Source organism: Engystomops pustulosus, chromosome 5 (genome assembly GCF_040894005.1).
Source record: "Engystomops pustulosus chromosome 5, aEngPut4.maternal, whole genome shotgun sequence".
NCBI classification, from domain to species: Eukaryota; Metazoa; Chordata; class Amphibia; order Anura; family Leptodactylidae; genus Engystomops; species Engystomops pustulosus.
The window spans coordinates 18,252,954-18,270,234 of NC_092415.1; the positions used below are offsets into that span (position 1 = coordinate 18,252,954).

General features: G+C 43.7%; 1 protein-coding gene across 2 annotated transcripts in view; it reads right to left on the reverse strand.

The window, feature by feature from the left end:
* COLEC10 (collectin subfamily member 10) overlaps positions 1–17,281 on the reverse strand; it is a 62,978-nt gene that overhangs the window by 12,589 nt on the left and 33,108 nt on the right. For both annotated transcript variants that reach the window (XR_011855660.1, XM_072151278.1), the window contains exons 4-6: positions 17,138–17,209; positions 6,893–6,946; positions 6,090–6,185 (exon numbers count right to left, since the gene is read on the reverse strand). Coding sequence is in view for 1 of the 2 variants with exons in the window: in XM_072151278.1 (XP_072007379.1) it covers positions 6,090–6,185; positions 6,893–6,946; positions 17,138–17,209 (222 nt within the window). In the remaining variant the exon portion in view is untranslated. The remainder of the gene's footprint in view (positions 1–6,089; positions 6,186–6,892; positions 6,947–17,137; positions 17,210–17,281) is intronic.

Sequence of the window (17,281 nt, forward strand, 5' to 3'; positions counted from 1 at the left end):
GCTAGAAAATAAGCGCAAGCAGAAAAAGAAAAAACGCGTCGTATCTAAGGTACCTAAGGAAGGGAAAACTTCCTCCCCTCTGGTTGAGCTTTCCAACCAGTTCCTCACCCTCGATGAGATCGCCTCCTCGGAAGGAGAGGCTGAGGGTGGGGTTCTGGAAGTGGCGGCGGAGCAGCCTGCAGGGGGCGCCGAGTCTCTATCCTCTGGGGATGCTGGGTCCTCAGAGTGGGAGACTGACTCAGAGTCAGGAGACAAGGACGAAGGAGAGGGTGGTCCGGGTGGGTCCTTGGGGGCCAGTAATAACATGGACACCTCAATTTCGTTAAAAAGAAGTTGCCCCAATTCTGAAGGGAAAAGGGAAAAGAGATCATCCTCAGAGGACAGTAGAGGGAAGGGAGGTAGTAAGAAAAAAGCCATCTAACTCAATCACTCATGATGGCGGCACCCACTCCGTTGACGCTGGCGTCCATTAATGTCGCCAGCATTAAGTCTGATGCGGCTAGATTTGCGGCCTTTGATTTTCTCGGCCGTGTTGAAGCCGACATTTTATTTTTGCAGGAGACCAGGCTGCCAGATTTGGCGGCCGTGTTTAAAGCTAAGAGGGAATGGAGACACGGGCCTTCCTATTGGTCTCTTGCGGCCGAGCCGTATAGCGGAGTGGCGGTCCTTTTTACCGCACCGGTAGAATGCCGACGAGTTATTGAGTTAGAAATGGGGAGGTGCATGATCCTGGATGTCCTCATGAAGGGACAAGAACTGCGCCTAATTAACATCTATGGTCCCCAGTCCAAGTGGGACAGGAAGTGTCTCTTTATGAGGATCAAGCCCTACCTTTTTACAAGTCGGCAGGTGGTCTTTGGAGGGGACTTTAATGCTGTCACGAGGTCCCGGGATAGGGGAGGTTCCAGAGACAAGCTGACTTATGATAGCGTCGCTCTTAATAGCATAGCTAGTGAGGCTCGCCTGGTGGATGTCCACATCCGGCACACCCCAGGCCACGCGGGGTTCACCTATTATAGGGGTAGCTGTAGGTCTAGAATAGACAGGTTTTATTTAAAGGAGGAAGCCATTTCTTCAGCAGTGTCCGTTGTTGAGGTGGAGTTCTCCGACCACTGTCTAATTTTGTTTTCTCTGAATGTTACAGAGACCCCCCGGATGGGAAGAGGCTACTGGAAGCTCAATTCATCTCTCCTGGAAGAAGCGGAGATAAGACAATCCTTTGAGGACTTTCTTCAGAGCCAGGTACCATTGCTGGGCCTTTGTAGCAGTAAGTCAGAGTGGTGGGAGATGCTCAAGAAAAGGGTGGCGAGATTCATCCGCCAGCTCTTGAGCCTCAGGAGCCTGGACAGGTACCGCCTGTATCAGGGCCTGAGGAGGAAACTCGAGCATCTCGTCTCGACTGGAGGTAGTCGTGAGGACATCTCCAGAGTGAAATCCTTGCTGAAGAGGTGTCAGTACGATAGACACGCATCTTTGGTTTTTGAGAGGGATTACGGGAAATACCGCTCGCCCGACCCTTACAGAAACTGCAAGATGTCAGTGAATGGTAAAGTTGTCACAGGACTGGTTGACAGTATGGGATCCCTGAAAAGGTCCAGATCAGGGATTCTGGAGGTCGTCAGATCTTTCTACTCGCACCTCTTGGGCCGGAAGGATCTAGATCGGGATGTGATGTCGTCTTTTCTGGCTGAAACTGTCCCTGAGCCAGGAGTAGACCCCTCTCTTGATGTTTTGACAGAGATGATCAGGGAAGAGGAAGTCAGCCTGGCGATTGAAGGGCTCGCCCTCAAGAAATCGCCAGGTCCGGATGGCTTAACATCTGAGTTTTATAAGACCTTTAAGGACGCCTTGGTTCCCCTCTTGACTGAGGTATTCAATGAGTGTCTTTCCTCGGGCGCTCTGCCGAAGTCAATGAGGAGGTCTGCCCTGATCATCCTGTCAAAGGGTAAGGACCGATCTCGTATTGAGAACTGGCGTCCCATAGCGCTTCTCAATACGGACAGAAAGGTTTTGGCAAAGGTGCTGTTTAATCGGCTGGTGCAGTTTGCACCCCGGCTCCTTTCGGGGACCCAGCACTGCTCTGTTCCAGGCCGGAGTACATTTAGTGCTGTGCTTTGTGTTCGGGAGGCAGTGGAGCAGGGCAGGGCTGGTAACTGGAAGGGGTACTTGCTGTCCTTGGATCAGGCAAAAGCGTTTGATCGGGTTAACCACGAGTACCTCTGGTCTGTCCTTCTGAGGTATGGCCTGCCGGGGGAGTTTGTCAATTGGCTAAAGGTTTTGTACGCAGGGGCAGAGAGTTTCCCGCTTGTGAACGGTTGGATTGGCCGCTCTTTTGAGGTCGGGTCTGGTGTTCGCCAGGGTTGTCCTCTGAGCCCACTTTTATACGTGTTCGCGATTGACCCATTCCTTAGGAGGGTTGATCGTGGGCCGTTGGTGGGAGTCGGGATGGATCGGGCAGCACCGGAAGCCACTCTAAGGGTGGTAGCGTATGCCGATGATGTCACCGTTTTTGTGTCCTCGAGAGGGGAGGCGCAATGGGTGATGTCAGAGGTTGACCGCTACTCAGAGGCTTCTGGGTCCAAGATCAACCGGGATAAGTGTGAGAGTCTCTGGCTGGGAGAGGGGGATCCAGGGTTTGATCGCCCGGACACTCTTCCAGGGCCCCAGGACTCTGCCAAAGTTCTTGACATCGAATTTGGCCAGGAGGATTACCCCATGCAAAACTGGGAAGGCAGGCTTAAGATCGCCGCTCAGAAGGTGGACCAGTGGAAGGGTTGGTCTTTGACCCTCAGAGAAAGGGTTAACCTGATTAAAACTTACCTGCTCCCGTTGCTGATTTACCTGGGCAGTGTGTGCATGTTGCCAGAACCCCTCTGGACTTGGGTCTACAGTCTGTTCTTCCAGCTGTTATGGGGGAATATACTGAACCTAATCAAGAGGGAGGTTACTTACCGCACGAGGAGACAAGGAGGGTTGTGTATGGTCAACCCTGTGGTGTTCCTAGTAAATACCTTTCTTAAGATCAATGTAGCAAACCTCTGGAAAGAGAGGGCTCCTCCGTGGGTATACTCCTGTAGGGGATGGTTTAGGCCTTTCTTCCAGGAATGGGAGACAGGAGGGCAAGTGAAGGATCTTCGTACACCGCATGGGCATCTTCCGGCTTACGCTACCCCGGTTCTGAAGGTGATTCGCCGGTGGGGTCTGGGAATGTGGGAGATCAGGACCATTTCGAGGAAAATCCTTGACAAGAGGGTTCTGTTGACCCATTTCCAGAAGCCTCTGGCCCTCAGGGATTGCCCAAGTTGGGATCTTGGGGTGGGTTTCAGTTTATTGAATTCCATCAGGATCCCCTTGAAGTTTTGGGATGTGACTTGGCGCTGCTTCCATGGAAAGCTGTGTGTGAGGGACAATCTGAAGTGTAGGAGCTCTGAGGAAAGGGGTTGTCCCCGGGAGGAGTGCGGTGGCCTGCTGGAGAGCATGGACCACTTCCTGCTTCAGTGCCCCTTTAACACAGAGGTGTACAACCGGGTGGGAGCTTCCATCCATTGGCCCGGGTTGGCCGGTCTCTCCTATGCGGAGTGGGCCTATGGAGCATTCAGAGGCCTGGGTGGCCGGGACCGCTGCACGTTATTTCTAGTCTAGTGGTCAGGTACCACACGTGGAACGCACGGTGTTTAGTGTCGACGCAGCGTAAAACCCTCCCGGTGGATGAGGTGGTTAGGAACATTGTGGGTGACCTGGTGAAGGGGCGCTCTCTGGAGTATGAGAGGCTGGGCACGGGGAGGGCCTCTCTCCTTTGGAGGGGGTTCTCCTTCAGTGTCCCTTAGTCTGTCATCTCCTCTCCTGGTGTTGAGCTGATGCTGCACTGTAGATTTTTGTTTTGTGTTCTGGACATGTAGTGATGTAGGGGCTGCAGGCGCCGAACCTGGGCTTTATGTGGTTTTGATTGATGTTGTTCAGATTTTATTTTATTTGTATTCTGTTTTTCTTTATGTTATGTTGTAAATACTGTATATATTGTATATATTGTATATAGTTGGGTTTGGGACACAGTGTTAGGTTGGGAGGGGGGTGATGGTGGTGGGATTTACGAACTGACCTTGGACTCTATGACCCTGGGCACTGGTCTGGACTACTTAACGCAAACTTTGGACGTTAGACCAGTGTCTGGGGGGAAGGGTGCGGGCGAGGGATTTAGTTTAGTGTAGTGTATTTGTTATTATATATTAAAAAAAAAAAAAGGGTGTGGGGTGGTTTGTTATTGGAGGGTGTGGGGTGGGTTTATGTATATTCATGGTCATTTTTGTTTATTTGTGGGTGTGGCTTGCCATTGTTTATTGGTTTGATTTAATAATCGGTTGGGTGGGGGTTGTGGTATTTGGTGTTTATTCATTTCGGTGTATTTTAAGTTATTGTTTTTGCTAGGTATGAATGGGGCTGGAACAGCAGGTAAGATATTGTATATATTGTATATTATGTTTTGTTTGTATTGTTATGTTTTTTTACTTTTATATAAAATAAAAGATCTACAGGATGTAACTCTGGATCAGTAGTGTTTACTATTTACAAAACTTGTGATCTCAGGTAACCAGTCCTGGTAATCAGTGTGATCTGTGTGATGCGGCCTCCGTATCTGTAATGCTGTGCTGAATAACAGTATTTTAGTGAATGTTTATTGTGACATGCGCTTGGAGTATATGATTTACATGTCTGACACTGACAGCTGTATCATTACTGCATTTCGCGCCCACAATAAGTTTGGCTTGTTATGTTATGTTCCAGAATAGTCCATAATAAGCAGGTAGGAAATTATCGGATTGGCTGGAGCCGCAGCAGAGGTATGGAAGAAGCCAGATGCAGGCAGCTGACATGTGTAGTAGAATCCAAGTATAACCTGCACAGGACTGGGTAGATTAGTAGCAGTTATCATTCCTATGCTTCAGTGGGAGCTATTTAATGAATTCTTATCATTAATTATTATTATTAATTATTATTATCATTGATTCATTTTTATAATAGGAGTATTTCAAGAATCTTCAAAAAAAAAAACTTTGGGGAAAGTTTTGGATAAAACTAGTAGAAGTAATTTGTATGCGCTATATAAATAAAGAAATAAAAATATATATACATGGGACGTCTCTCTGCAGCCCAGGCTCCTGTAGATTCAACATAAACTGTTCATGTGATGGTCACATAGGAGCAGATTTACTTACCCGGTCCTGTTGCGATCCCGCGGTACCTTGTCCGACGAGGATTCGGGTCTGCCGGGATTCACGAAGGTCGTGCGCCCGGTATCCTGCATCTGTCGCTTCCGTGCTGAGGTCCGCCGGAGTTCACCTTCTTCTTCCTGGTGCATGTAAGTGCTGATCTTGTGACACAATTCCATATTTAAATTCCACGGTTTGTCCGAATCCGTGGGGTTGACCGACGGCCACGCCCCCCGATTTCTGTCACATGCATGCCGGCACCGATGCGCCACAATCCGATTGCGTGCGCCAAAAAGCAGGGGAAATTCGGCGCAAAACAGAAATATTCGGGAAACCCGACGGAATCGCGGTCCACGGACCCTTAGTAAATGAGGCCCATGGTGTTCATTAATGCCAGGGATTGGCCTATTGGCCGTGCACACAGTAAACATGACGGCAATGCTCGTCCAATGGGATTGGAAGCTGGTGGGAGCCGCCCCTAGAGAAGCGGAGGGCTCTATAAACTGGGTTTTAAATTAATGATCTATTTGTGTTTATTATTAATTATAAATTAAATTATCTATCCTTGTCTTCTGGGGGTGGTGAGTGAAATTTTTTAAATCCTCCTTTCAGCGTATGTTCACACAGTGATTTTTGGAATTGATTTGTTAGACTATTGTTTTTTTCAGCTTTTATAGGAAAGAAGAGACCTGCGCTACGTTGTATCAGAGTTGGTTCAGATATAGAACATGGAAAATGTGTCAGACTGCACAAAATCTGCATGAAATTCTGCCGCATGAACCGTAAACGGTCTGGTTTAACTGTTCTTAGGGGCGTGGCCAGGTAGAAGGGGAGGGGCTCACACATTTATCATTTACATATCGATGTCGCCGGTGCACTCACCATTCTTTACAAATTGTAAGGATGACTTGAGCTGGGTGACTCTCACATCCAGCTGCCCGACTGCTCTGCGGTATTTTCCACAGTCACAAAAGGTCCCTGGGGGGAAAAACAAATCAACATATGAAATATGTGATGAATATGTTCTCGGTTCAATCATTTTCCATTATCGTTTCTGTCTCACATCTGTCACAGAGTTATGAAAATAGACGATATTGGTTTATTGATTTCACATTACATTGTAAGGGTGAAAATTCCACATTGTTGAAGGCATATAAAGCTTTATGTATAATTTACTCTTTTTTTTTTTTTAAAGGGATAAAACAGAAATAAAATTATAAAAATACTGCAGAGTAACACTCATTTCTGCTCTGATCAGATTTCTCCATCTCTGTGGTGTCAATCCTATAATACCTCAGCAGAGCATCACATGGGCAGCTATGGACTGTACCATCTCTGCCTGGCGGGGGACATTGTAAATGTTCTTCTCTCTTTAACCTCTTAAAAATCAAAAAGATTGTAAAGTACACAGTGAGGAAGCTGATCTGTCATCTTCTCCAGTATAATAAGTGTTTATCATCAGAAGTACCTGTGATAGGAGCTCACACCTTCCTCTGTGTGGAACAATCTATGTAATATCATCATTTTAATTTGTGATATTTATTGTATGTATTGTTTGGGGTACTTTTATGGAATACAAGGACTGTTTGGTTTGATGTAGTATTTTTGATGTTATATTTTATAGGATATTTGAGACAAAAGCGGACGGTGAGTGTGCACTATACATTGCTCTATTGATGTTGTACCTGGTTTCCCTTTTCCTCCTGGCAATCCGGGTAAACCTTTGTATCCTTTGTCACCTGAAATACATATACAAAGCATTAAAAAATACTATAGCACAGGATATAAAGCACCAAACCTCCTTTGTATGGAAATTGTAGCCTCCTCAGGTGACCAGTAGGGGGAGCCTTGGAGCATACAGCATACTACATTTAAAGGGATGTCTAAGAATCCTGGAGAACTTAATCGGTCCCGGCCCAGTTGCCCTATGGACTCCCTTTTACACACTTAAAGTTATTTCCTGTGTTCTGCATCTCACTTTTAAGCTTTGCTGCGTAGACTTTGACAGAGTCCGCATCTGGAGGACCAGATAAGGCTTTTTAGGATTCAGTCAGAAAACTATGGGCCACATGTATCACTTGTTTTTTCTGTTGTTTTTGCGCCTTTTCATTCAGGCGCACCGTTTTTGCGACATTTTTGCTATTAAACGCCAAACTAGCCGCGCAGCAAAAATAACCAGCTTTCCCTCATCTATCTTACCAATCCAGATGTTTTGCTGCGCCTAATGATATTCATCACTTGCAACGTTTTCATTTAGGCGCAAAAAACGGGCGCAAAAACACTCCAGCCCGAAGGTGGCGTTATCTGAGAAGAAAGCACTGAGCCCCTTTGCAGAAGAGCTCATTTCTAGCAGCAGAGCTCAACCAGACACTGCAGACACTAGAACATATAATACAGACATGAGATACATTGCAGACAGGAGCTGCAGACTCTATTTACAGTTCATCACCTTCTATTTACAAAACATTCTGCAAACTCCTGAGCTCACAGCAAGAGAAGTTTGCACAAGTTTGCAGAATGTTGCAGATACGACATACAAGTGTCCCCCATGTAATTCTGCACAGTGTCTGAGGGGGATATTGTGCAGAATTACAGGGGTGCAGCAGGAGACCAGCACTGGGGGATCCCCTCCAGGAGAAGCCCCTGCTGAGGAGGTCACTGGGTGCTGGGTGTCACACACCTGGGTGCTGCTGTGAGTGTTATCTCCATTCTGGGATGTGGAAGAAGCAGAGAGGAGCTTGTAGCAGGATCACATGTAACTGCCCGAATCTAACATTGCGCCTAAACTGCGCCAAAATAGCGCCTAAACTGTGTTAAAGTTAAGTGATTAATAAGAGGCAGAAAATATACTTATCACAGATGGTTGTAGCTTGTGATAATTCTGGCAAAACAGTGCGCCAGAATTTAGGCGCAACTACTACACTTAGGCGCACAAAAGTGATAAATGTGGCCCCAAATGTGTGCGGTTTATGGAGTCATTGGGGAGGATCAAATATTTCTCACTTCGAGCTCACCTATATTCAATATTCTCTGCCTGGTATTGAACAGGTCTCTACAGGGTCCAAAATCCTGTCTTTAGGGACCATGGACATCTATCCATGTGACCTTAAAGGGAACCTACCACCACGATTCTACCTATAAAGGTAGATCGGGTGGTAGGTGGGTGAATGGGACATGAGGATAGCACTTTTGGGCTAATCCTCACATTCCGGCTATCTTTCAGAAAACTTCAATCCGCTGATATGTACATTTTTTTAAGCGGCTACTGGGGCGTGGAGTAGCCGGACATGAGGCTACAAGTCGCGACTACTCCACGCCCCAGTAGCCTCTTTGCTCCTCCTACCATTTAATCTTCGGTGCAGCTCCTCGTAGCTACGCGCCCTTGTCCAAGTACCCGGCGTTCTGCGCATGCACAGAATGCAGGCCTGCAGCTGCGTGGCCACAGTCAGAGGCCGGAGCTACTGCACATGCACAGAACGCCACAGTTACCGGGTACTCGGACAGCTCTACAGGTGAAATTATGGTGGTAGGTTCCCTTTAATGGTTATGTAGGTCAGGATCTGAGTCACCAGGAGACATCATCTACAATGTAGTCTCAATGCACAGCAGATCAAAGGCAATGACTGGAGAAGAGACGTGTTTTGGACAGTCACCCAGTGCACCAATGGGTGTCAAGGGTGAAAATAATGGAGGATTCAACCCACAGATGTTAAAGAGGCTTAGAAATCAGTGGGGACTTGTAAGGAGTTAAAAGGTGACTTTGGTGGCCGCTCCAGAAGAACAGACTCATCAGTCACTGACTACAGGGTGTGCTGTGCCCTCTAGTGGTAACATTGTAAAACTACAACTCTAGCAGTTTTGCATAGAAACGTCTGACAATCTGGAGCATAAATCTGAAGCTCCTTTATGTGCAGCATCAGGATAAGCATTGCTGAGCCCAGCGTGCACAGATATACCGTATATACTCTGCAGAGGGTGCACAGTGTGGCACGGTCACTCATGTAAGTGCCAGGATAATAGAGGGATGTCGTAAGAAGGCGAGACGAGGACAAGTCCTTCTGACATGATGTATACCATCCATTTCCATAGTATGCATCATGTGAAATATCAGCCCTATATCTATAGGTGTATACAGTATGTACAAGAAATTCCCGAAGGAAAGAAAGGTGATCCAGCGCATACGATAAAAAGATGCCACCAATTTTAATGACAAGTTCCAAATACAGCAATACGTGCAAAAACGCACTACAACACTGCGTCCAGATGGTGGGCTACAAGCGTGAGCCTACGCGTTTCGAGCGTTTCACACGCTCTTACTCATGGCTAGTACACATCTGAATGCGGGAGACTGAAATAGTATGCACGGAAGAGACGTCAAGGGGGGAGGGAGCAAAGTCACACCCCGAACTGTGACGTGGTATAGGTTGAACGTGCAAGTCTGCCGCACAGGTGTGTTTACATCTTAATGCTTTAAAAACACATTTATTAGTACATTCCTTAAAATAGGCACCTTTGTGAGCGAAAAGCATAACAACATTAAAATGTAACAATGTAGCATGTAGTTATAGAGAAAAGCAAAGTATGGAAATTACACATACTTACAAAGGTAAAATAGGTTGAAAATCTTATTAACAAGCATAGGACAATAATAGTGGCGACCTAGGTAGACATAAGGTGTAAACTAGTTCATGTGTATATACGTTGTGGGGAGAGTTTTAATTTTACTGGTTATTATTATTTTTATGAGCACGAGAGGAAGAGCCGGTGCGCGACCTATCATATATGTAGAGACGTGTTCAGACCTGAAGATGAACCTGTATATGAATATAGTTTGAAAAATGTGAGAATCTTGAATATGGGCTAATAGTGGAACATAAATTCATGTTTGTAATTCATCCCTTTAGGGAATCTGGTATCGAGATGCAGTATCCAAAACGCTTCCCTATCAAAGAGGTTTTTGCTACGATCTCCTCCTCTTGTATTTTGACAAATTTGTTCTATGCCATATGCTAGGAAGCCCGTAGTATTACCCCCATGTTGTTCAATAAAGTGTTTGGAAGCTCCCGATATGGTTTTTTTACGGGTTGAATTATTAGCTCCGGTCTTGCCTATGTCCCCCAGGTGTTCAAGGATGCGACGTTTTAATTAGCGAGTAGTGGCCCCTACGTATTTGATATTGCATATCATGCATTCTATAATATAAACAACGTGGTTACTATTACAGTTGATATACATTTTGATGTCAAACTTCTGTGAATTATCTGAATTTGAAAATTGTTTTTTAGTCTTGACCACTTTACAGGTTTTACAAATTTGGGCTCCACAGTGGTAAAAACCTTTATGTGAGAGCCAGGTAGAATTGGGTTTAATGTTGTGTTTATAGCTAGGTGAGATCATGTTGCCTATGGTTAGTGCTTTTTTTGATACAACATTGCAACCATTTTTGAGTATTCGTGCTAATTTTTCATCTTGGTAGAGAATGGGTAAATGTCGTAAAATCATGTTTTTGATATCATCAAATTGGTTGCTGTATTGCAAAACCAGAAAAGGATTATCATTGTACTGGTTATCCTGTTTTGTTTTTTCTATCAGTAAATCCCCTCTTTGTTTTTGACTGACTATACTGCTTGCCCGATTTAACATGCGATCTGTGTAGCCCCTTTTAGATAGCCTCCTTTTAATGTTTCTGGACTCGGTCAAGTAATCTTGCTCCGAGTTACAATTCCTCTTTGCACGCGTTAATTCACCCACAGGTATTGACTTGATAGTATGCCTGGGGTGTAGACTACGTGCGTGCAAGATGGTGTTCCCAGCCACTTTCTTTCTGAATGTATTAGTATTAATATGACCCTCATCCGTATGAAGATTCAAGTCCAAAAACACCATATGATCCTTGTTGCTTGTACAGGTAAAAGTAAGGTTACATTCATTATTATTCAAAAAATCAAGAAATTCTGGTACGGCAGACACATCGGCGCGCCAAATAAATAGCAGGTCGTCGATGTATCTGCCGTACCAGAAGATGCCATCTGTAAAGGGGTTGACATCGCTGTACAGGTAACACTCCTCCCACCATGCCATGGTGAGATTGGCTATGGAGGGTGAAAATTTGGCCCCCATAGAAACCCCCTTGTTTTGGAGGTAAAATGTTCCATTGTAGAGAAAAAAGTTGTGGGTCATTAGGAACCAGAGGACATCATTAATGTAATTCTTAAGATCAGCATTGTACATGCTATATTTGTTGAGGTGAAAATTAAGGGCTAACATGGCTTTCTCATGGGGAATGGACGTGTACAGTGATATTGCATCACAACTGACCCAAGTAAACTGATCGGACCATTCAATATTATTGAGACTTCTGAGGACGTCCCCCGTATCTTTTAGGTAACTTGCTGGTGACCAGGGGCTGTAGGAGTGTGTCCAACCATTCACATAGGGGCTCATTCAGCGATCCAATCCCCGAGATTATGGGTCGCATGGGTGGTGGACGTTCCCCCTTATGAACTTTGGGTAAGGTATACAAAATAGGGGTGACTGGGTTTTCAACTAGCATATGATCTCTTTGTTTCATATCAATAACTCCCAGTTGAAAACCCCCCTGAATTAGAGTTGTGATTTTCTTACTGAAAATTTCTGTGGGGTTGGAGGGGAGAATGCGATAAGTGGTACTGTCTTGTAGCATGTTTTCTACTTGTTGGACATAATCTTGGGTGTTCATTACTACCACTGTACCCCCTTTATCTGCCATTCTGATAGTTAGTCCCTGGTCTTCCCTAAGTTCTTTGAGGGCACATCTCATTTTATGGCTCATATTCTGTTTGTGTTTGAATTTATTAGTATCCGAGAGTTTTTTTAGTTCTCGTTCCATAACATCTTGGAATATATCCATAGAGTTTGTCCTAGATTGTATAGGGTAGAAGTTGGAATTTCTAATGTGTCCTGGTTGGGGTACAGGTACATTATCTAGGGTCTGGTGAGTGTCCAAATCCTGTAGAGTCATGAGCGTTCGTTGTTCCTGAAAGGTAAGATTCTTATAAATGATTCATGTTTGTGGTTGTTTTGTTTCATAGTATCGTTTGTACTGTTAGCATCCATAAAGTGTCTCTTGACTGTTAAATTTCGAATAAATTTGTTAATATCTTTAAGAGTAGAGAAGAGATCAAAATTTGTGGATGGTGCAAAATTCAGACCCAGCGATAAAACATCGATTTGATCCCTGGAAAGCTTTTTATTTGATAGATTGAGAACATTTACTCCCTCACTGTCTTTAGAAGAATCAGTTATTTGTTGGTCGATTTTTGTTTTTGTTGGTGCCTCAGGCTGCGGTCTACTTCCAGATCTTTTTTTCGGGTGTTTTCTGCCACCTCTTCTTTTGCGTTTTTTGTCGCTTTATTTGGTTTATTTTTCTGGAAATATGCAGATTGAGAATGTTGCCGTACATTTACTTCCCGAAGGAAAGAAAGGTGATCCAGCGCATTACATTAATGATGTCCTCTGGTTCCTAATGACCCACAACTTTTTTCTCTACAATGGAACATTTTACCTCCAAACCAAGGGGGTTTCTATGGGGGCCAAATTTTCACCCTCCATAGCCAATCTCACCATGGCATGGTGGGAGGAGTGTTACCTGTACAGCGATGTCAACCCCTTTACAGATGGCATCTTCTGGTACGGCAGATACATCGACGACCTGCTATTTATTTGGCGCGCCGATGTGTCTGCCGTACCAGAATTTCTTGATTTTTTGAATAATAATGAATGTAACCTTACTTTTACCTGTACAAGCAACAAGGATCATATGGTGTTTTTGGACTTGAATCTTCATACGGATGAGGGTCATATTAATACTAATACATTCAGAAAGAAAGTGGCTGGGAACACCATCTTGCACGCACGTAGTCTACACCCCAGGCATACTATCAAGTCAATACCTGTGGGTGAATTAACGCGTGCAAAGAGGAATTGTAACTCGGAGCAAGATTACTTGACCGAGTCCAGAAACATTAAAAGGAGGCTATCTAAAAGGGGCTACACGGATCGCATGTTAAATCGGGCAAGCAGTATAGTCAGTCAAAAACAAAGAGGGGATTTACTGATAGAAAAAACAAAACAGGATAACCAGTACAATGATAATCCTTTTCTGGTTTTGCAATACAGCAACCAATTTGATGATATCAAAAACATGATTTTACGACATTTACCCATTCTCTACCAAGATGAAAAATTAGCACGAATACTCAAAAATGGTTGCAATGTTGTATCAAAAAAAGCACTAACCATAGGCAACATGATCTCACCTAGCTATAAACACAACATTAAACCCAATTCTACCTGGCTCTCACATAAAGGTTTTTACCACTGTGGAGCCCAAATTTGTAAAACCTGTAAAGTGGTCAAGACTAAAAAACAATTTTCAAATTCAGATAATTCACAGAAGTTTGACATCAAAATGTATATCAACTGTAATAGTAACCACGTTGTTTATATTATAGAATGCATGATATGCAATATCAAATACGTAGGGGCCACTACTCGCTAATTAAAATGTTGCATCCTTGAACACCTGGGGGACATAGGCAAGACCGGAGCTAATAATTCAACCCGTAAAAAAACCATATCGGGAGCTTCCAAACACTTTATTGAACAACATGGGGGTAATACTACGGGCTTCCTAGCATATGGCATAGAACAAATTTGTCAAAATACAAGAGGAGGAGATCGTAGCAAAAACCTCTTTGATAGGGAAGCGTTTTGGATACTGCATCTCGATACCAGATTCCCTAAAGGGATGAATTACAAACATGAATTTATGTTCCACTATTAGCCCATATTCAAGATTCTCACATTTTTCAAACTATATTCATATACAGGTTCATCTTCAGGTCTGAACACGTCTCTACATATATGATAGGTCGCGCACCGGCTCTTCCTCTCGTGCTCATAAAAATAATAATAACCAGTAAAATTAAAACTCTCCCCACAACGTATATACACATGAACTAGTTTACACCTTATGTCTACCTAGGTCGCCACTATTATTGTCCTATGCTTGTTAATAAGATTTTCAACCTATTTTACCTTTGTAAGTATGTGTAATTTCCATACTTTGCTTTTCTCTATAACTACATGCTACATTGTTACATTTTAATGTTGTTATGCTTTTCGCTCACAAAGGTGCCTATTTTAAGGAATGTACTAATAAATGTGTTTTTAAAGCATTAAGATGTAAACACACCTGTGCGGCAGACTTGCACGTTCAACCTATACCACGTCACAGTTCGGGGTGTGACTTTGCTCCCTCCCCCCTTGACGTCTCTTCCGTGCATACTATTTCAGTCTCCCGCATTCAGATGTGTACTAGCCATGAGTAAGAGCGTGTGAAACGCTCGAAACGCGTAGGCTCACGCTTGTAGCCCACCATCTGGACGCAGTGTTGTAGTGCGTTTTTGCACGTATTGCTGTATTTGGAACTTGTCATTAAAATTGGTGGCATCTTTTTATCGTATGCGCTGGATCACCTTTCTTTCCTTCGGGAATTTCTTGTTCATTGGACACGCTGGTCACGTGGAGATCCGTCCTGCTTGATTGGAAGCCTTCACTGAAAAACCTTCAGAACGGGTGAGCCACACACTATTCCCATACAAATTTTTCTCGTATACAGTATGTGTAGATATTTCTATACATACACACTGGTGCAGCTCGGTGTGAAAATCGTAATTTTCTTTAAGATCCAAAGTGGGTTTATACTTTTGTCCATGTTGCTCTAGGGTGGCAAAGGGTTAATATTTTCTGCTCAGACTCTGAGAAATGGAGCTTGCCATTGTTACCCCTGTACGGAGAGGGCAACATAAGTTGGAGATTGTCAACCCCTCAATCAATTGATTATTGGGCACCAATTGGCTGCTATTGCAGCGGGAGTCTCTGAGAGGTTCCTATAGCTGTCAATCAGGCCCCACTAAATTCTGAGTATTAACCTTGTATGAACAATCAGACCTCTTATGGTTCTAGTATACAAGGACCCTTAAAAATGAACAAGAAAAAATTTAAATCACCCTCTTTCCTCTTTAAAATGCTCAGATTAATCAATGAACCCTCAGGCTCATTTGCATAAAGTCCTTCATCCTGGTGGTAGATGCCCTTTAAACATATTAGGTGTCCCCAAATTCAAAAAAATTAATTCAAAGTCAATTAAAACGTTACAATAATTGTCCCAAAAACCAAGGAAAAAACTTCCAACCTCCAAATCGCTAATTTTTTTTTGCCATTTCAATCAAAAAGTGATCAGTAGGTCCTGCACTTCCTAAAGCGGCAACAATGAAAAAAGCAGCTCGTCCTGCAAAAAATGACCCCTTACCCAGCTCTTTACACCAAAGAATGAAAATAAAGTGATGTGTGTCAGAAATGGCGAAGCAGCAAATTAAAAAAAAAGTTTCAAATAGTAGAAATATATGAATTTGGAATCTGGATGGACTGTACTGTCCTAAATAATAAAAGGTGACGTGTCATTTGGGCTGCAAAGCAAAAGCTGTAAAAACCAGGCTCGTAATGGCGCAGGTGCGGTTTTGCCAGTTTTACTGCATTTGGAATTTTTTTGTAGCTTCCCAGTATGAAATATTAACAGGCTGCCACTTGGAAGAACCATTGGTCCTACAAAAAACAAGCCCTCACACAGCTCTGTAAATGGAAAAAAAAGGTTCAGGCATTTGAAAAATTGGGGAGTAAAAAACGGAAACGCAAAAGTGAAAAAGGGCTTAGAGGTTTGATGAACCAGAGCTTTTATTTTGACTTTGACCTTGATGCCAATTTTTTTTCAGTTTATCCAAACTTAAAGGAAATCTACATCACAATCCATCCTGATAAACCAGGGACATTACTCATAGATCCAGGCACTGTGACTGTGATATCTTCTTGTATTTGTTATCCTTTGGGCCCCTCTGTGCGGCAGCTTCACAAGCTGTTACACTGTCTCCTTTCCCCTGCCCCCTCAGTATTCCCCCCTCTGCCTAACGTAACAGCCTGTAATTCTGCAGCATGGAGGAGCTTTAGTAAAACCCCCGGAGCCCTTCTGCCTCATTAGTATAATTTAAAAAGTTGATTTTAGAAGGAAGGAGGCCATGGATAACAAATATAAGAAGATTACTGCAGTCCCGGTGCCTGGATCTATGAGTAATGTCCCTGGTTTATCAGGATGGATTTTGATTTCCTTTAAAGGTTAGAGGAAGCAGAGTTTTTATTTTAGCTTTGTCTGCGCTGCCATTTTTTAAAATTTTATCCAAACTTAATCGGATAGAATTGAGATTGAATTTGTGTTTCCTAAAACATGAGACAATACCGTGATTAGTCAGTAGATGGAGCCAAGTCACCGCTATAAGGATTAAAAGTTTTGTCACAACTACACAAAGTTTCTGGTTCTGTATGACACCGGGATCCGCTCAGTCTGTGTAATACTGGACTGGTCATGAAGGTGCAATGTAATATATATGATAATATACAGTATACAGCCCCACAGGTATTTAGTGCTTAAAAGGACATCTACCACCAGGACGAAGGATTGTAAACCAAGCACACTGACATACCAATGTGTGCCCACTCTGCCAGATCTGCTCTTCTTTTAGCTTCTTATGCCTAGGTTTTTACAACAACAACAACAACAAAAAAAAAAAAAGTTAAAAATGATGCAAATGAGGGGCTTCAGGCTCCATTAACTCCTATGGAGCCTGGAGCCCATGCGGATCATTTGCATAATTTTAAAAGCCCTTTTTTCTTAAAAACAAGGGCATAAGAAGCTAAAAGAAGAGCAGATCCTGGCACACACCAGTATGTCAGTGTGCTTGGTTTACAATCCTTCATCCTGGTGATAGATGTCCTTTAAATACCGCTCATCCTTCCCCACAGCAGATCTGGTTTCAGATGATGCAGTCATCACTTACCTTTGCCTCCAATTGGACCAATTTTACCGATAAGTCCGAGATCCCCCACATCACCGAGCGCTCCCTTACTACCTAAAAATTGAGGCAGACTACAGGTTATACTGTTGACTCCACCAAAAAATACAGCAGAATGCAACAAACCGC